At 41.2% G+C, this 22042-nt stretch overlaps 1 protein-coding gene across 2 annotated transcripts in view; it reads left to right on the plus strand.

Moving 5' to 3' along the window:
• Window positions 1-22042, plus strand: part of LOC124274037 (probable indole-3-acetic acid-amido synthetase GH3.9) — a 43528-nt gene that overhangs the window by 2957 nt on the left and 18529 nt on the right. For both annotated transcript variants that reach the window (XM_046709364.1, XM_046709363.1), the window contains exons 2-5: window positions 16422-16525; window positions 17124-18124; window positions 20634-20840; window positions 21719-21846. In XM_046709364.1, the coding sequence (XP_046565320.1) occupies window positions 16422-16525; window positions 17124-18124; window positions 20634-20840; window positions 21719-21846 (1440 nt within the window). The remainder of the gene's footprint in view (window positions 1-16421; window positions 16526-17123; window positions 18125-20633; window positions 20841-21718; window positions 21847-22042) is intronic.

Below are 22042 nucleotides of genomic sequence, written 5' to 3' on the forward strand. Positions count from 1 at the left end.
ACCCTCTGATAAGTGATAACTGGCACGGCTCCCACGGCCGAAAGCTATGAAATACACAATACCATTTTAGAAAGTGGTCTAGAGTCTACAAAGAAACTGTAATCCCAAATCTAACAAATGTTACATTCACCACTTTCTAAATGGCATTGTATATTTCAATGTCTTTAATGTTAAGAAATGAATGTCAGACGATGTTTGGAATGTTATGATTGAACTGTCAAACAATGTCTGGAAAATTATAAGTGGAATGTCAGACTATGTTTGGAATGTTATGTATATAGTATTAGACCATATCTGGACTGTTATGTATAGAATGTCAGATAATGTGCCAGTTGCGTAGATCGCCGCCCATAATGTTAATCACTGGGTTGTCTGGTCAAGATTCGAATATATACTGAACACCCTCATATAGCTGGAAAATCGCTGAGCGGTTACAAAACAGTAGCAACAACAAAAACTGATATCGAGAAGTGAAATATAGAAAATGCCCACGAGTACCGCTTAACATCATATACACATGGGCGATTGTCCCCAGGGATGTTTCTTTCTGTTTCCAGGTTCAATCCATTCCTTGTCCTGATTGTCGGGATTCATCTTGGAACACTTGGCCTATATCTCACGTTTAGATCATCGTCACAGAATATTCTTGCCCTGCTTATAGGTGAGTGAAGATTTATCGAGATCCACATCAGCGTGTGAGACATTCTAAGCTCCTGTGCAGAGTTGTCTACCTTAGCTGACAGGATCTGTTGGTTGTCAAGGGTTACGGTTCCACGGTTCAGTATCATACACTCTCTTTGTGTTTGATGCAGCTAGTAAAGGTCAAACACCAAACAAATTACTTCCAGCTTTGGCGCCACACAAAACGGATGCATCTTGATAGTACAATTAAATGCGATGTGCAGCTAAGTTAACTCTTTGGTGACGGATCATACGTTTACGGCATTAGGGTAACCGAAAAGCTGTTTCTGTAAGGAGGAATTCGAGACAGGGCTTGCCCAAACCAGAGAGTTTAAACATTGCAAGCTTTATTAGTTAGCTGCGATTTAACAAAACCTCCATTGTTAACATCAAAGCAGAGAAAAAACCCTCATGACTCTTGTCTTGTTTCAGAACGATTGGTGGGGTTTGTCTTCATGTTGGCCTCTGTGGTAGCAGCAGACATATACAGATCAAGCCCGTACACTCTCACATACATGGAGTTCCATGCTACAACAATACGTCAGCTTCAAGAAGCTCCTCATCCAACATTACCATCTCAAGAGAAAGATTCTGGCTCCTATGCAGGACGTGAAACCGCCCAGGCTCACCTCCTGAGAGACATCCTTAATCAAAGAGCAGAAGTGGCCTATGGTAAAGATTTCAAATTCAGAGACATTAATACGGTAGAGGAATTTCTCGCCAGGCACCCACTAACTACGTACATACACTATGAGTCGTACGTGTCTCGTGTGGTTGATGGAGAGCGCGATGTCATGTTTCAGGAGCTCCCCAATACATCGTCCTTTCTTCGGGAACAACCTCAGGAAAAGTAAAGAGACATCCAAAAGACCACAAAATTTTACGGTAAAATGAGTTGGATGTATTTCGTCTATCTCAGAACCACACTGTTCCGCTTTCGACACATGTCAAAGCTACAATTATGGCATGACATCCGTGTTAAACCGCCCATCACCAAGTCAGATCTGGGTGTTCCTATGGGGAGGCGGAAGTGGGTCGGCATATTTTGTATGTCCCTTTTCGGCGTCACCACCGGAAGTGTACACCATGGAAAACGAACAGACGGTATTGTACCTTCATTCCCTGTTTGGGCTCAAAGAAAACACGTGACACTCTTTAGTTCAATGTCAACCCTGCTTGCACTCAACTTCTTCAACACCATTCAGAAGTACTGGAAACAGTTGTGTGAGGGATATCGAATCCGGGACAATAAACCAAATCGTTGACCTTGAACCTGGCACGAGACAAAAAACTACAGACGTCCTTGAGCCCAGATCCGGAAAGAGCCGATGAACTTCGAAAGATATTCCGTAAAGGAACTTCTCACTTTGGTCCATTTGTGTGGCCAAAATTCGCAGCCCTCCACGCTCCAGGAACTGGCGGATACTCGTTTGCTGTGAGTATGTGTTTAGAAGTGCTGGGTATAAGAATGTGTGATTTGTTGCTATCAATCAACCCCTCTCTCCCTTAAATTTACCCGCAAAAATAATTCTTTACCCTCAGAATCGGGCCAACTGCCTGGCAAAAGATATACATTTTGAGTCGAGGTGTCTCCAGGTTTCCTGAAAACGGAATGTAAGAACTCCGTAAATATTTTAACATGATTGCTGTACGATATCATGACCAAGATTTACATCTTATTAGACTGTAGGATAATGTTCACGCTGTGCTTATTCCTTAAAAGAAACTTTCTTACATCACCGGGCAAAGTCCAACACAAGCTGTTTGACGGGTTTAGGTCACGTGTTTGTAGAAGGCCTTCAAGGCTTACATTATCGGTCGATCCCATTAATATTCAGCATTTTCCCAAGCATCCCGCCTTGTATTATAAGTGTCCCATTTCGGAAGGTACTGATATTTCCATTTTATCGTTACAGACTGAGCTTCTGAAGAAGAACTTTCTGGGAGGGGTGCCAGTGTCATCCGGCGTCCATATCTCGTCTGAGAGTCTGTACGGTCTGAACCTGCACGTGGAGGGATCAGACAAAGACGGAGTACACAATCCTGCCGTGTCTGAACTTCTATGAGTTCATACCTAAAGACTGTATAGAGAAGGAGGATCCCACGACTCTTCTAGCTCACGAGGTAAACTAGTGGGTGAGATGGGGCTATGCTTGTTTAATTGACTTACGCTTACATGCCCACTGTATATAACTGATGGCCTAAAGACACTTCACCACTATAAATAACGCTTCCGTAACCAGACACACAACTTCAGACTAAATCAATGAGAAACACATCGCCCAAACACAGCAGTGCTCTGTCCAGATGCATTTCCACGGCACAGTTTCTTATAGAAGGGGCAAGAAAGTGAAACGCAAGTACCTCTTGGGCAGCTGAAATCATACGTACTATCAGGGGTATGCAATCGGCATATGAGACACTCAAACTGACGAACAACCAAACAGTAAGTGAGTATGGTTTTATGCCGCTTTTTAGCAATATTTCAGGATTAACTCAGCGTTAGACACCAGAAATCGGCTTCACACATTGTACTCATCATGGCCATGTGGGGAATCGAACCCGGGTCTTCAGCGTGTCGAGCGGAGGCTTTAACCGTTAGGCTACCCCACCGCCCCTCTAAAATCACAGAAATACCATTCCGGACACCTGTACAACCTTAGCGGGACCTCGGTGTAGCAACGAGATAGCCACTTGTACTCACCATGAACAACTTCAAATTAACACGTCTCGTTGTTACACCGTATACCCTTCACTCTTACCGAAGTATTTCGTTTTGTTATTCACATCACATTTACTTACTTACTCACTTATATGTACCCATATTTACCTCTTGTATACCCGACCCGTGAAGGTCCTGGCTAGAATATTGATCTTCAGTAACCCATGCTTGTCGTAAGAGGCGACTAACGGGGATCGGGTGGTCAGGCCCACTGACTCGGTTGACACATGTGATCGTATCCCAATTGTGTAGATCGATGCTCATGCTATTGATCAGTGGATTGTTTGGTCCAGACTCGATTATTTACAGACCGCCGCCACATGGCTGGAATATTGCTGAGTGCGGCGTAAAACTAAACTCACTCACTCCTGTACATCCAGTATTATCCCACTTTTCAGTTCACTATTTACCTCCTGTAATTCTCAATGTTCTCCACATGCGTATCCCTCAGTTCACCCAGCTGTAAAATGGGTACCCGTGAGGATGTGCTGGCAATGTGAGTGTTTAGTTCATCGCGCCTAACAGGCAGCATGGTTATATGATCCCCAGGGGAGTTGAAAAAGTATCGGAAAGTACGATAGTGTCCTATGACCGGGGATAGTAATGTACGTAGCGCCGTGAGCATGCAATGTGCCTGGATATGAGCGCATAAGCGGACAATTGCTAGTACTATTCATCCATGTATTTTCACCCTGTAATATCTTATGTTCATCAGTATATGTACCTCCTATATATACTCCCTCTCATACCCTATGTCCATCTGTATATTCACCCCATAATATACTATAGCCCCCTCCTGCAGGTTGAGGTCGGTGGGGAGTATGAGAGATGGTGGTGACGACGTGGATGGGGCTGTACAGATACAGGACCGGGGACGTCGTGCGAGTCAGCAGCTTCACGGGGACGACTCCCAACTACATCTCTCTCCCAGAGGTACGTTGATGAGTGCCCAGTGTTACCAGGGTGTTCGTCCATTGTTACCATGGTGTTACCAGAGTGTTTGCCCGCTGTTACCAGGGTTTCGCCCACTGTTTTTCAGGAGTTTCGCCCCTGTTACCAGAGTATTTGCCGTCTGTTACCAGGGAGTTTCGCCCACTGTTATCACGGTGTTTTCCCACTGTTACCAGGGTAGTTGTCCCTCTGTTACCATGGTTTTCGCCCACTGTTATCAGCGTGTTTGTCCACTGTTACCCTGTGTGAAATTAGAACCAAGAGCATGTATGTGGGTATTGTAGCGACGAGAATGTAATATGTCATTTTATCAGTGTTGTATTGTGTTGGGGACCCGTGAAGGTCCGGGTTAGAATGAACCTTCAGTAACCCATACTTGTCGTAAAGGCGACTAACGGGATCGGGTGGTCAGGCTCGCTGGCTTAGTTGACACATGTCATCGGTTCCCAATTGCGCAGATCGATGCTCATGCTGTTGTGCACTGGATTGTCTGGTCCAGACTCGATTATTTACCGACCGCCACCATATAGCTGGAATATTTCTGAGTGCGGCGTAAAACTAAACTCTCACACTCTCACTGTGATTTGTTGTTGTTTTTTAAATCGTCTTGTCACCATCGCCATTCTTACGGTTGATGAGACGTGTGTTTATAACGGCTATAATAAAGGCAATGATTATACCGCCCACTTTCTCTGTGTCATGAATAAGGTGTCAGTTATTTATGAGTTATTCCTTTCTCTTATGACGTTTATGTGAAGATTAAGCGCAGCCCCCAGGCGACCCCACACTCTCTAAATATTATAGCGTATGCAAACTGTAGGACAAATCTTATAGTGTATGCAAACTGTAGGACAAATCTTATAGTGTATGCAAACTGTAGGACAAATCTTATAGTGTATGCAAACTGTAGTGGACAAATCTTATAGTGTATGCAAACTGTAGGACAAATCTTATAGCGTATGCAAACTGTAGGACAAATCTTATAGTGTATGCAAACTGTAGGACAAATCTTATAGTGTATGCAAACCTGTAGGACAAATCTTATAGTGTCTGCAAACTGTAGGACAAATCTTATAGCGTATGCAAACTGTAGGACAAATCTTATAGTGTATGCAAACTGTAGGACAAATCTTATAGTGTATGCAAACTGTAGGACAAATCTTTAGGAACAAATGTTAATCTTTTTTAAATAAACGAGCATGTTAAGTTGCCAGTCATAAATTACTGAAGATTCCACGAGTATTTCTAAACACAGCTATTGTTTGTATACCATATGTTCCACTACATATTGGTTGTATTTTTCAAGTAATTTGAACATGAGACTTATGTTTTAGGTATAACCATGATCTGAGATGATTCAATAACCATCAAATTACCATTTCTCGGCGATAACTGTTCCAGTCGATTTAAGGGACAAAATGGGTCCCTTTCGTCTGTTTCTGTATGAAGACCAAATTCAAAATGACATGACACGTGAACATCCGGGTTACAATTGCTCTTCAGCAACCCATTTTATCATAAAAGACGACTATTGGGATCGTGTGGTCAGGATTGCTGACTTGGTCGAGACAATGTCATCGTATCCCAGTAGCGTAGATCGATGCCAATGCGGTTGATCACTGGACTGTCTGGTCAAGATTCGATCATTTACACACTGTCGCCATGTAGCTGGAATCGTGCACCGTTAAGTAGCAAAGAAACAAACAGAGACAAAACACTCTCTACTAGACTGAGATGAGAGATTCCCAGATGGGTACAATGTGTGATGCCCATTCCTAATGTCCCCCGCCGTGATGTTGCTAAATGTGACCAAACACCCAACTCACTTCTTTCATATGAATGTGATATCATTAACACTCTTTTCAATTTCAGAATGTCAGGTGTTTGTCAGTTTGTATATCCAGATGTAGTTCTGGTTTTGTATGATATACAGACTCATGGTGCTTGTGCCATTTTGGTACATAGAACAAATTCCAGATTTTCTCTTTACCTCTTTAACTTGACATCTGACACTCGGGTACAAGGAATCCTGTATTGTCTTTCCAACAGATCGTCTGACTACATGGACAAGTACCCACAGTTCTTGTTCACGGAGGCAGTCCACGACGCCGCTAAAACGTGGACGTCAGGAACGTCATTATACAGCTACATGGCGTGTGAGAGTCACCACATAGATACAATCACAGGTACACATTAGTAATCTCGCAGCAACAAATTTCTGAACATAGTGTTTTTCTCATTCATAAGCCATGTCGTTAGAGCCCTGATATATAAGTTACCTCCCTTACCTGCAATGACTGGATCCGATGGGCGTGATTCGAAATACAGATTCCGTTTGTCATGCAAAAGCATACCACAGTTTCCCCCATGGCTAGTTAACACGATATGCTGGAGCTGTTGTTCACAGTGAACCTAACTCATTGTAGACCCGTGAAGATCCGGGGTAGAATAGGTCTTCAGCAACCCGTGTGCTTGCCATAAAAAGGCGACCATCTTGTCGTAAGAGGCGACTAACGGGGATCGGTGGTCAGGCTCGCTGACTTGGTTGACACATGTCATCGGTTCCCAATTGCGCAGATCGATGCTGATGCTGTTGATCACTGGATTGTCTGGTCCAGACTCGATTATTTACAGACCGCCGCCATATAGCTGGAATATTGCTGATTGCGGCGTTAAAAACTAAACTCACTCACTCACTCACTCCGGCAGATCCCCAGCAACCGATAAGGTAATGCGGGCGACCGAATAATTCTATTGAGAACGACCGTACATCTTTTACATTATGGACGTCCTATAGCATCCCCAATCCAGCCGTTAGCCGTCACTTCATTTAAGACATCACTATTTCATTGCTTGTTCGTTATTATTATTTACACGATTATTGAACGCGGTATTCCATACGGCAATGTTTCGGTTCTGCCAGAAATAAGCTAGAAGTTGGGAAGGATAACTCTGTTAAAACCTGCACCGAAACGTCGCTCTCACTTTAATAAAGAGGTTATTCATCCATATATCGTTATCGTCCCTTACTACTCCAACTTCTAAATGCACCCGAAGACATTAAGTCAGAAGTTATAAGGTTAAATATTCGCTAAGTGAAACCCATCGCCGCTCCAAATCCCACAAGAGCAATTGCACATATAACGACGGGGACTGTTTGTACACAGGTGATGTAAACTCCTCAAGGTGCTACTATATATTTCTGGAGCTGGAAGATGATACAGTCCTGTCAGAAGAAGACAAGGGAAGGTAAGCCTTTGCTTCCAGTTGGTGAAATCGTATGTTTCATGTGTTTAAGCTTTAAGCAATAATTAAGCTTTTGTACGTCTATGGAAGCAGAAACATTTTTCCATGCTTTGTTTAAGCTTTAAGCAATAATTAAAAGCTGTAAGCTCTTGTACGTCTAAGGACGCGTAGACATTTTGCCATGCTTTCTAGGTCCCTGTTTCTCCATATTTTGTTCCGTAATGGTTTCGTCTGTTATGAAACCCACTTAAGCTGCCATTCAGAAACGAAACCTGTGCCTTAATCTTATTCAAACGTATATTATGATTAGTGAGTGAATGAGTGAGAGTGCGTTCACCTTATCCCTGCCGTCTGACAACGTATTCAGCTACGTTGTGATGAGTGACTGGGTTGCCGAGGAAAATCCAATAGCCATCTTAGAATGTACTAAAAACGACATCAAAATTGCACCCTGGAATCTTCTACAGAAAGAAACAGAGTACAGTGAGCCACAATCAGATGCAGTATGTGAAACATGATTTTGTCCTAATGATCGGATTTCATTTCAGATTGATGTTGTACTACGATCCCGATTTGAATATTACCATGGCAACCGGACAACGGGGAAGGTTGTCGCCCCTGTCATCGTGCAGGTCAAGGCCGGGACACTTCATGCGATCAAGCAGGCCAACTTCGACCTCAACACGAAAGCTGCGTTACAGCAGTACAAGTACCCGACCTTTACGAAGAAACCCGAATTTTTACGAATCTTGCTTGCAAACAAGCTGTAAATGTTAAAGTGTGTGAAAATTTATTCTTACTTGAATATAAACGTGATGTCAACAGACACAGTGGACTCTTAATGAATCTGGGTCATATCACGGAAGCAACTCGGCTGAACTTTGTTGGGAAACAGTTTGTCAGAACAGCTTATATTACGCTCAGGCCGTAAGTCAGTCTTCATGATAGTATTATAGAATGTACATACATTTATTTAAACGCTTATTTGTTTACAGGTAAACAATTCTTTAGATTTGTACACTTTGATTTTTTAACATACTATTGTACAATATATGTCTTCCGAGGACGTTTGAAGAAAGAGCAGAGAAAAATGTAATAAAATTTCATCGCCACCATCGCATATGTCACAGAGGTTACAATTTCTTTCTTTTGGTTGAATGTTGTGCCACCTACCTAAATCTTAAACGTTGACTTCAGTGGGAACCAGTCAGTGTGAACGGTGTTAAATACTGGTTCCCAGTCATGCATACTCCGGTAGTGTTTATACAGGTTAGGGGCGGCGGGGTAGCCTAGTGGTTAAAGCGTTCGCTCATCACGCCTAAGACCCGTGGAGTTTGATTCCACACGTGGGTACAATGTGTGAAGCCCATTTCTGGTGTCCCCCACCATGATATCGCGGGAATATTGCTAAAAGCGGCGTAAACGTAAACTCACTCAATTATACAGATATGTGGCTGCTTTCAACAGTTTCCCAATGTGAAACGGTGAGTTTGAGTGAGTGAGTTTAGTTTTGCACTGCTGTATGCAATATTCCAGCAATATCACGGCGGGCGACACCAGAAATAGGCTTCACACATTGTGCCCATGTGGGAAACTGAACCCGGTTTCGGCGTGACGAGCGAACGCTTCAACCACTTGGCTACCCCACCGCCCCCTCAATGTGAAACGGTGTTAATTACTGGTTCCCAATGATGGATACTCAGGTAGTGTTTATAAAAACAATTGTGACGGCTTCCAACGGTTTGAAATCTTTCGTCATCACTTGCCCCTTTCTAAAACCTCCAAGAAGACTTGCCCCCTTCTCGGTGCTTGTTATGTGCGAAAACACGACAGATCAGTCAAAACAAGCGTAAGCACAGAGGTACTTTGATACAAAATAATCCCGACTACTAAAATCGGCCATGGCATTATGTGATTGTTTAAATAATCATGAAAAATATATATCTTCATTACGGTGAGACATTCAGTTACACACACGTGCGTTCGTTTACTTCTTTCCAGGCGACTGTTTTCTCGAAAACTGTGTGGAGTCATATCGGGATTTAGTGTATGCGGTGTCTACCAGTTGTCTGAACTTGCGTGCAACATGCTGCCACACTCATTGTCGTATTTGAAATGAAATCGTTTAGCAAATATGAAGGATCTCAGAAACATCAAACTAAACTATCCCCAGTGCAGTGAAATGTAAGTTTAGCTGTTAATAATTATATTTCCTAAAACGTCAGAGAGCGCAAGTAAAATCTCCAAAGAAAGCCCGCAAGATCGTCCAAGAAAACGCTCAATTAGAAACTCATAGCAGTTAATAACTAGGAGATATCGCTTTGACAGTAGATTTTGTACAATGCCCTGACAATGTTATGACGTCATGAACTTGATGACATAACAATGTTATGACATCGCTGCACTGCAAGTCTAATGGCAGTACAGTGTTCAGAGATTACATTTTCCATTGAAAACAAAAGAAGAGTAATGTACAGAAATCTGAGGATGATATTGACATGAATTATGCACATTTTCCCACTAGAAGTAATGGAACAATGACAAAGGCACTGAATATTCCAATCATATTGATTCTAAATGTTTCGAATTTGGAAAAGAATGTTTCGCAAGAATGCATTACTCGTGCCACCAACTCATTATGGGAAAAAATCATCTCTGCCACCAAAGCAGCGTTTGGGTGTAAAAATATTTCCGAAAATAGCAAAATCGAAACCGTGGTTTGATCAAAATTGAAAAAGCGGCAGAAAAGCCATATCATAGAGCTAGACGTATATTTGGCAAAGGCATATCCGATACAAACCACAAAATGTTTGTTACGGCCTGTAAAAACTATAACAGAACTCTAAAACATTTAAATCAAGCCTGCAAAAGGCAATGTGCAGAAAAAATACGCTTAGCACTAAAATCTAATCCCAAAACATTTTCGAATATTTTGAAATCTTTCCCCAAAAGAGTGTCAATATTGAGTTAGTGAAGGTTTTTAACAATTTTAAGAGTATGAATGAGATTGCGATGAATGAGAAAGCGATGATGTCAATATCGACATGCGTAAATTGAGTAATTGTGACATACATGTATTAGATAATCCAATTACAGTGATTTTTCAAGCGCTCAGCAACAACAAGGCCTGTTGTATTGACGGTGAACACACTGAATATATAAAAGCAACGCTTGATACTCTCATGCCGGCATATGTTAGAATGTGTAAATGCGTGTGTAATTGTGGTTAATCGGTTACATCAGACCAATCTATAAGAATACAGGGTGTCCATCCAATCCTAGTAATTGCAGAGGTATAACAATTGTACGCTGCAGGGCCGGATACAGCTTTTTGAGAAAGGGGGGGGGGATGCACACTATTGAGAAAGGAGGGGTGCACACTTCATTTTCACGAGAGTTTCAATGGTCATTTAATAAACTTACAGGACAAAAGTTTTTGGCGCACACACACACACACACCCTCTGGATCCGCCTATGAGCTGCTTGTGCAACGTTTTCACTTCCATACTGTCGGAGAGATTACAAAACTTTTCAGATTCCATTGCACTTATAAGTAAAGCACTAGCCGGTTTCCGTAAAGCTTTTTCTACTACAGATCAGTGTTTATTTACTGAAATCTCTTATCGATATATATAAAGGTTTTAATAAAAACAATATTGTGCTTTCATTGATTTAAGTCAGGCCTTTGATACTGTTTGGAGAAATGGTTTATGGAATAAAGTTATTAAAAGTAATATAAGCAGCAAATGTTTTAATATAATTTATAATATGTATCAACAAATTAAATCCTGTGTAAAACATGGTAATTCTTCTTCACTACTCTTCCACTGTAATATTGGCGTTAGACAGGGTGAAAATTTATCTCCTTTCTTATTTGCTCTCTACCTTAATGACCTTGAAACCATTTTATGAACATAATATAAATGAACTTGGTATTGTAAATTGTTTTATTGAGGATCAGCTTGGCGTGTATATAGAATTATTAGCACTTTTGCATGCAGATGGCACTGTTTCGTTATCGGAAAGTGCTGAAGAATTACAATTAAGCTTAGACAATTTCTCAACATATTTCCAAAAGTCTATGTCAAAAACAAATATAGGTTGAAACTTTTTGATGAGGAAATTGGCGTTGTCCCAAAATATATATACTTGGGGATTCTATTTAACGGCAATGGTAAGTTTGCTAAAGCAATGAAGAGATTTGTAGAGCATGCAACAAGGGCGATGTTTTTAAAACTATTAGGGAACTTGAAATCCTAATTGACTGTCAGCTAAAACTTTTTGCTCAATGCGCTTTACCACTTTTATTACGTGGGTCAGACGTTTGGGGTATGAAAATGCAACTATGGGGTATGAAAATGCAACTATGTTAGAGGAAACGCATCAGAACTTTTGTAAATATATACTTAAGCAGGGTAAAAAACTCCCCAAAAATTCAGCCTGACCACAGGGCTGGTTAGATGTAAAATTTGCCAGCCCTGACCAAAACTTACCTACTCACAAACTATCTTCATATATACATGTCTAACTTTTAACCCGACTATCGGGCAGGTGAATATGAGGATCTGGCAGTCCCTGTTGAAAATAACCCTTCCCGTGACTTAAGGTAAAACAATCTACTCCAAATGTTGTGGTTTATGGGGAACTCGGTAGATATCCTATTGAAGTAATTATTAAAACAAGAATCATAAGTTACTGTTACATCAACACATACGTTACCTCACACAGTGTATAATGTAATGGCTAATGTATCGACTTGTTTGAGTATTCAATTTAATCTTTTTTTCTGGTGTTCCCCGCCGGGATATTGCTGGAAATGAAAGCGATAGAGCGTGGAACATAGAGTCCTTTAAATAAGGGATCACGCCTTCAGTCCACAGAAAAGATGGATGATCCATAAACATGTAGGTCGCTAACATGTACATCACCCAAAACGCTTGCGGCACAACAAGAGGCGTGTATATCAAATGGACGAGAGCTTGACATGCGAAGGGATGTTCGAGAGTCGTGACGTAGCCCATGCAGGCTGGTAGCCTTGGTTGAAAACCGACTGAGTCAATTCCAGCTCCTACAGCGGGAATCCCTCTCCACACATACTTGGGTAAACTCTTCCGTTTTACCAGTCAACACAATAATTCACGCAGCAAGAGCGTGGTGATGTTGTGACCATGAGACGACTAATGCAAGATCCCTCCGTATGGATTTTCTGTAACATGCCGCCATACTGGTGGACGGGTTATTCTCAGAAGAGTTGGAATTGGCTTTGGTTGAAAAATTGCAACAGGCGAAAACAGTTTGAACTCTCATGGACACTTAGACTCCAAACTGATCAGTCCTGATTTTCCCCTGAATACCGCAATATTCCAGCTATATGGCGGCGGTCTGTAAATAATCGAGTCTGGACCAGACAATCCAGTGATCAACAGCATCAGCATCGACCTACGTAATTGGGATACATGACCAAGTGAGCGAGCCTGACAACCTGATCCTGTTTATCGCCTCTTACGACAAGCAACAGGTGAGTCGATATTTCATCTGGATAGCTCAGATGTCAGGGCAATTATTTACAGACGACGAGGTGAAGGGTATACTGACGCGTGCGTTGTTCAACGTCGACAGTTTGGTTGCATGGGCGTTATGTTATGAGGAGTAATCGCATCTCATGGTCGGTCACAATTTGTCATTGTCAAGGGCAATCTGACAGGTCTGCGGGGAAAAGATCATTGGGCCTCGTGTGCAGCCGTTCATTCAAGGACAGTGACGCAACTTCAGCAAGATAATACCCGACCACATGTCACCGGTGATGTGACAGATTTCCTGGGGCAGCAGAACATTCCGATACTCCCCTGGCCAGCTGTTTCTTCGGACCTGTTCCCTATCAAGCACACTTTGGGATGAAATGGAGCGATGTTTACATCTAGCCCAGAATTAGCCATTGACGTTAGTTGAATTGGGACAAGCGATGGTTCACACATTCGATCACCATTGCCCAAGATTTCTTCAATCGCTTAGTGTCGTCTGTGTCGTCGTTGTCAAGCCTGGATCAACGCCAATTTATTTGTGAACTAACTTTTAACAACAAATATCTTCAAGCGCGTGTCACAATGCCTACTGTCAGAACACACAGATTTCGATATTATCCTGTCAACAGTGAAACAGTGATTAAGGAAAGCACCAGAGATAATGATATTCATTTTTGCATCAGAAGAAGAAGAAGTTTATTGTATTTTAGGCCTCCGGTCCACATACAGAGTATGCAGCACATACAGTAACTTACACTGTCAGATGTTACATGCAGTATTAAATTTTGTTCAATGCATACTTTTGTCAAGATATAATGACAGGTGTAAAATATCGGTATCATTTCCAGAAGTCATAAAAGAAAATGACATTTGAAAATGACATAACACCAAATAATGGACGTTACTTTTTTCCAGTAGTATAAATACATTCATTTGCAAACCAAAATGCATGAGTTTGGGGCAAGGATATTTTTTCAACAAGGACGACATAGTTAACATTTTGAGTTTTAAAAAAATTAATTATTTCATCTTTAGTATTATCAGAGGATATTTATATAGCGCACATATCCAAGCAAATAGTGCTTGCTCAAGGCGCTGGTATTTCTTCCCTCGATCACTGGATCTCAATCTCAACGGCACATCATATTATCAATCTCAACTCCCTGAGGAGTATACAACTCTTGCAGCCACTAGGCGGACCGAGTTATTGTGGCTTTAGTATATAACCTTGAAAATATCATGATGAATTATGGAAAACCTGTTTTCAGAATGGCCAAGTTGGGTTTCTTGACAAATGTGCGTTCTACTTACACTTTCACACAAACTCACACAAAACAACGCTAACTGTATAATAATTCACAACAAAATAAAGAGCCGGTACAGAAAGCCACACATGATAAAACCGGCTCAGCAAGAACTGCAAAACGTAAGATGAAAAATGTTCTCATTATGGAACATGTGACCATACATGCTCGATTTTGTAGCCAATGAAATGAGGTCCCGCGGATGAGGGGCTCCAACCGTCGTCTCCTTGTGGCCCTCAGTTTTACTTCAAGGCACATGGTCACTGGGGAATAATGGCCTTCGTCCACTCAAGGTAGGGTATACATGAATGATACTGAACGCATCATTTACAGTAGTCGTTTACCTTACTCTGTGTGGTTCTTGTGTAGGTTAACATTGTACTCTTCATTAAGGAGTACCTAGACTAACAACTAGTCTCTGAAATGAACATATTTTACAGAAAAAAGGTTCATAGTGAAACAAATCAACACATAATATAAGGAGCCCTGAGACTTTCTTCATTTTCAGAAGCTGTGAAAATCTAGACTTGCCACATTTTCTAGACTTGCGTGGGAGGTCTTGGATATATTTTGTATGACAGACTAAGGAGTACCTCGCGGGGTGATGGGTCTGTATGTATTTGATGTTTAACGTCACACCTTAACGCAATGTTTCAGCAATAGGCGGGCGGCCTATGCGTAGTTAAGTCTGGACCATACCATCCACTGACCGCTATTTTGAGCAAATGGCGATAAAAATGAAGTTATCTGTTGAGAGAGTCAGTCTCAGAGGAAACACTTCATGTTTACACTTTAAAGTACAATATAACAGGACCTGTAGCGACATATCTTTTTTAAATCAACATGTAAGTATTAATGGTCAGACAAACTTGAGAGTCAGCCTCATAGGAAACACTTCATGTTTACACTTTCAAGTACAATAAAACAGAAACTTAGCGACATATTTTTTTTTAAATCAACATGTAATTTTTAATGGTCAGACAAACTTGAAAGTCAGCCTCAGAGGAAACACTTCATGTTTACACTTTCAAGTACAATAAAACAGAAACTGTAACTACATATCTTTTTTTAAATCAACTTAATTATTAATGGCCAGACAAATTTGAGAGTCAGCCTCAGAGGAAACACTTCATGTTTACACTTTCAAGTACAATAAAACAGAAACTGGAGCTACATATCTTTTTTTAAATCAACTTAGTTATTAATGGTTCGATGAAATTTGGTATAACGACTCGTTCCAGATCATTGCAGTTACAGAAAGACTTCATGTTTGCGTGTATGCGAATTAATGATGGTTTAATACCAAATGAAATGCCACGACACAGTTTACCAAGGAGGCAAATTCAGACAAATTCTGCTTGATTCGTATCAGCTTCATTTTGGAAAGCTTGGCTTGCGACTCACTTAGATAGTTATAATACTTAGTCATTTAATATGTATTCGGTGATTTGATATCAATAAATGTCCAACATGCTATGGGGTTACCCTTTTGATTTTATAAAATCATTATTTAGAAATCTTAATATCAGTACATGCACTGTCTATATAGGACGACTGTTAGACCGCGGACAAGCAACCTTGCCCTTGGGCTAAATTCTTTCGCGTGACATTTTAACGAGGAAATAAATTACCTCTTTCTCAAGGTGGAGACCAGGTAAAGTCTTCATTCGAACATCCACAGCTCTGTTCTGTGACTGTACGATAAATATTAAATCACCCGCGTCGGTAGCACTGCAGACATATTGTCCTATCTACAATAAAATAATGTTTGATAATGTTACCAAAGTTTATTATAATTCGATAGTGTACAATTGTAGAAGCAAAGATACTGTTATGCTCTTTGACCTCATACATTGTATCACTAGTATCAGAAGAGCTGTGACAAAAACAAACACACAAAATGGCAGTGAGTGAGTGCGTGAGTGAGCAAACATGGGTTGCCAGGAACCAGCTCTATCCCGAAGTCACCTCGGGGATGTTTGTTTCTGTTTTCAGGTTCAATCCATTCCTTGTCCTGATTGTCGGGATTCATCTTGGAACACTTGGCCTGTATCTCACGTTCAGATCATCGTCACAGAACGTCCTTGTCCTGCTTACAGGTGAGTGATGATTTATCAAGCTATATCTTGTACGATTATTGGAGGTCATAAACACTCTGTAAAGGTCCGCTACGTTCGCACGATTACAACAACGTGTGAGTTGGCAACATCCTGTGATCAGAGATAAAAGTCTCGACCATACATCAGTGTTCAACATTCTTCCAACATGAAGCTGCCACGTTGCCAGATAAGTGACTGGTTCACTCACTCACTCACTCACTCACTCACTCACTCACTCACTCACTCACTCACTCACTCACTCACTCACTCACTCACTCACTCACTCACTCACTCACTCACTCACTCACTCACTCACTCACTCACTCACTCACTCACTCATTGGCAGTTTGTTTTTTCCTGAAATCCCATCGGGGATACCAAATCTCATTGTCGAAGTAGTGTAAATCAGGAGCCACAGATGGACACCCAGAGACCCGCACTCCATGAGTAACACGGGATAATTATTACCAAATGTTGGAAGGCTGCTACTTCTGTAACTGTGGAAGACTTTAACATTGCAGGACTCCTTATTAAGCCGCGTGTGGAATGAAAGCTCGATGATTACCTTTTAAAGAAAAGTTGGCTCTGTTTGTTTCAGAACGATTGGTGGGCATTGTCTTCATGTTGGCCTCTGTGGTAGCAGCAGACATATACAGATCCAAACCCGTACACTCCCATACATGGAGTTCCATGCTACAACAATACGTCAGCTTCAAGAAGCTCCTCATCCAACATTACCATCTCAAGAGAAAGATTCTAGCTTCTATGCAGGACGTGAAAACCGCACAGGCTCACCTCCTGAGAGACATCCTCAATCAAAGAGCTGATGTGGCATATGGTAAAGATTTCAAATTCAGTGACATAAAAACGGTAGAGGAATTTCTCGCCAGGCACCCACTAACCACGTACATACACTATGAGTCGTACGTGTCTCGTGTGGTTGATGGAGAGCGTGATGTCATGTTTCCGGGAGCTCCCCAATATATCGCCCTTTCTTCGGGAACAACCTCAGGAAAAAGTAAGAGACATCCAAAGGACCTGAAATTTTTCGGTAAAATAAGTTGGATGTATTTCGTCTATCTCAGAACCACACTGTTCCGCTTTCGACACATGTCAAAGCTGCAATTATGGCATGACATCCGTGTTAAACCACCCATCACCAAGTCACATCTGGGTGTTCCTATGGGTGCCGGGAGTGGTTCAGCATATTTTGTATGTCCCTTCTCTGCGTCACCACCGGAAGTGTACAGCTTGGAAAAGGAGCAGACGTCATTGTATCTTCACTCATTATTTGGACTCAAAGAAAGGTGCGTGACACTTTTCAGTTCACTGTCAACTCCGCTTGCATTGAACTTCTTTAAAACCATTCAGAAGTACTGGAAACAGTTGTGTGAGGATATCGAATCCGGGACAATAAACCAAACCATTGACCTTGAACCTGGCACGAGACAAAAACTACAGACATCATTGACCCCAGATTCAGAAAGAGCCGATGAACTTCGGAAGATATTCCGTAAAGGAACTTCTCACTTCGGTCCACGTGTGTGGCCGAACATGGCAGCCCTCCACGCTCCGGGAACAGGTAGTTTCTCATTTGCGGTGAGTATCAACACCTTGTAGTAGACCTGTGGTCATTTTAAAACAAATCAGATCATAGTTGGTTAAAACTGATCTGATCTGATTAATGAATAAATGAATGAAAATATCTGTATCGTCCCCAAATATTGATGGAATATTGCCAGAAATAGCTGAAACCTCACTCGCTGACTAAAAGTTGCAATATCCTGATTCCTTTCACATTCTAGTTGAGCAGCTACTCGACCTCTCAAGCATCTCTCAATGTTACATGCAATGATATTTTACTTTCATTCTCCATGTATTCACAGTTGGTCCCAAGAGATGCAATAGTCTTTGTAATTATATAGTATTTGTATTAAATCAACTGCAAATGCTAAACAAATTATGTTGTGCATCTCCTTTGACATGAACTCACCATCGTCCACTCTCGATCAAATAAGGTCCACAAATTGTTGCACAAAAACAGAAAAAGTAACGGACTGAGAGTACATTCTTGCCGTACACCAACCAAGCATGGAAAATACTCGGGTAACCTGTTTCTTTTACCCGCGGAGACTGCAGACATATCATAACTGCAGACTGTTCGATGCCCAAACACCAAAGAATTTACTTTAAATCATTAGTTTATTTCTGTAAAGTACATACAGACCATGCAAGCGCGGTAAACTATACCATTTTACTCGTAATGTGTTGCCGTACTAATGCCTGCAAAATATATATCTTGTCGACAGTGGAATGATGTTTTTGGAATCCACTTTGGCATTTTGATATCTTTTAATATGTCTTTCAATATCTTCAAGAAAAGTGTCTCGTCTCTTATTTAATATGTCAAAAGTTATTTTGCTCTCGGTGTTAAACAAGGAGATTCCTCCATAACTACTGGTTATTTCTGTATTGCCTTTATGTTGGGGTTCATTATATAAAGTAATTATTAGAAATCCAGTGGATATGATGAAAAGACGTCATGCCCAAACTTGGCACATTTGGGTAAATTACAGCCAGAGTGTGACTTGACCGTGAATATATTGATTTAAGCATTACATTTCTAAATGTGTTCCGTCTTAGACCAAATCAAAGAAAAACATATTAATTGTCAGATATATATTAACGAATCTGTTGTCAAAAGTTAGGAATCTTAAGCTAAATGTCAAGTAAAAGTTAGCTCTAGCGTCAGTGACGGACGACTGTAATATCTATTACAAATTAATTATGTGATATCCTGATAAGTCTTTTACAAGTCATGATATACGCGTTCAAATCTGACGGGAACACTTTAATAATCTGTTGAACAAACAGGTGAACGAGAGGAAAGAAACAATGGGTCTGGAGGTGGAAGCCATATCATTACATATAATTAGTAATTGAGAAATGTGCCCACAACATCTGTCATCAGAGGTTACACTTTATGAAATATGGTTTGCAATAGATAATCTTAAAGTTGATCAATCAGGAGATGGTGGGATTCCATGGGAGTTCTCTGAATATGCAAAACACAGATGCGCAGTTTAGACCATGTGCACCGGTATAGTGAGAAGCGACATTGTAACATTATCTATGTGCCACATTGGCCCTTCTAACGCCAGCTATAAACTTCTCAGATGAGATATCAACGCAATGAGGTCTGTTGACCTCAGGGCTAAACATCCCAAAGTATGATTAATGTTTGACAAGTCGCTAGTCTCTCAAACTGTCGTATTGTCGCAGTGACATCGTTTATATTGGTGGCTTTATGTCGGTAAATGACAGCTCCTCATTCTTGGCAAAGACGTTTCAGAATTACTACGAGAATGAACATAGAGTAACGCCTCTGGCATTCTTGAAACAACACGAGTTGTAATGGCGCACAAAGAATGCGTGTTGTTATTCTCGCAGTAAAACCTTGTGGGGGCAGGGAGAACACTTACTATACAGTTGACAAGAGTCCAACAGGAGCTACTATGGGGAAAGTGATAAAGTCAGACGGACACTTGGGCGGTAGTGCTCAACATGCTAAATGAGTTGTCTCCATAAGTGTATATAAGTATTTGCATGGCTAATAGACCGTTAATGCCTCAATTAATGCCTGATATTCAGATTGGAACATTACAGGCATATGCGTAAACAATAACATATGACTCTTGCACATTATTTACTGAACCAGGAGGACCAATAAAAATAACTGGACAAATAGAGAGATAATGAGTAAAATACAAATACATGTACCTAAAATTAAGTGGCACAGACAATGATTGTCCAACAAAATATGAATTACATGAATATACTATACGTTTACCCAAAATTTCTTCCAGGAGATATCGTTTTAGTTAAATTGATTGATTGATTGATTGGTTGGTTGGTTGGTTGGTTGGATGGATGGATGGTTGGTTGGTTGGTTGGTTGGTTGGTTGGATGGATGGATGGTTGGTTGGTTGGTTGGTTGGTAGGTTGGTTGGTTGGTTGGTTGGTTGGTTATCATCAAATCCATCACCCTGGTAAGACAGGTACTAATTTTGGTTGGTGCCTATATTTGGTTTCGATTCTATCATTACAGACTGAGCTTCTGAAGAAGAACTTTCTGGGAGAGGTGCCAGTGTCATCCGGCGTCCATATCTCGTCTGAGGGTCTGTACGGTCTCAACCTGCACGTGGAGGATCAGACAAAGACGGAGTACACAATCCTGCCATGTTTGAACTTCTATGAGTTCATACCTGAAGACTCTATAGACAAGGAGGATCCCACGACTCTTCTAGCTCACGAGGTAAGCTCATGTTTGTGTGTGTTTCACTGAATGTTTGTACATTTGAAAATAAGTTATGGACATTTTTGTTTGTCTAACGTCAACAATATTTCAGACATACCACGCCGGTCGGTAAATATACGAGGAGACAAAGCAATGGCTGATTGTATGAGCAATGCCCTACACAGTCAGATTTTAAGTCACAGTTTATCGATCGCTGTTTTTAAGACAGTGGGTCAACTTGTGGTTTCATAACAAGATCTATGTTTCATGCGTTAGGTAAAATTACGGTTGGTTTGTTGTTTAACGCCACAGGAATATTCCATCTGTATGCAGGCGGTCCGTAAATAATCGAGTCTGGACCAGACAATCACTTTATCTTCCCAGTACCCACAACATTCACCTCTATCTTTCCCCAATAATACCCACTGTTCATCCATACACTTATATTCTATATTCTACGCTATATTCTCCCGTTCTCCTTGTCACATCCTATGTACATACGTTCATTTACCTCCTGTAATATCCTATGTTCATCCGTTTATTTACCTCCTGTAATATCCTATGTTTCGGGATCGGGCGGTCAGGCTCACTGGCTTGGTTGACACAACCATGTCATCGTATCCCAATTGCGCAGATTGATGCTCATGGTGTTGATCACTGCATTGTCTGGTCCAGACTCGATTTAATTACAGACCGCCGCCATATAGCTGGAATATTGCTTAGTGCGGCGTAAAACTCAACTCACTCATTCCTATGTTCATCCGTATATTTACCCCTGTAATGTCCTATGTTCATCTGTATATTTACCCCTGTAATATCCTATGTTCATCAGTATATTTACCTACAATATTCATCCTTTTATTTCCCATATAATATTCTATATCCTCCCCCTGCAGGTTGAGGTAGGTGGAGAGTATGAGATGGTGGTGACGACGTGGATGGGGCTGTACAGATACAGGACCGGGGACGTCGTGCGAGTCAGCAGCTTCACGGGGACGACTCCCAACTACACCTTCTCCCAAAGGTACTCTTGTACGGTGTTACAGGGTATTTTTAGCGGTGTTTGTGTATGAATGTTTTTTTCCCGTTTGTTCTTGATCGCCGCGCTGAGCGGTTGCTTTAAATTAAATGCCCTATTGGACCAGTGTCCGAAATACTCCTGATGTTGGAAAACGGAAGTAAAAATCTTCAAATCATCATCCGATAGTTAAGTAGTGACC

The sequence above is a fragment of the Haliotis rubra genome, unplaced genomic scaffold (assembly GCF_003918875.1).
Source record: "Haliotis rubra isolate DU_JTF1 unplaced genomic scaffold, ASM391887v1 Scf187, whole genome shotgun sequence".
Classification (NCBI taxonomy): domain Eukaryota; kingdom Metazoa; phylum Mollusca; class Gastropoda; order Lepetellida; family Haliotidae; genus Haliotis; species Haliotis rubra.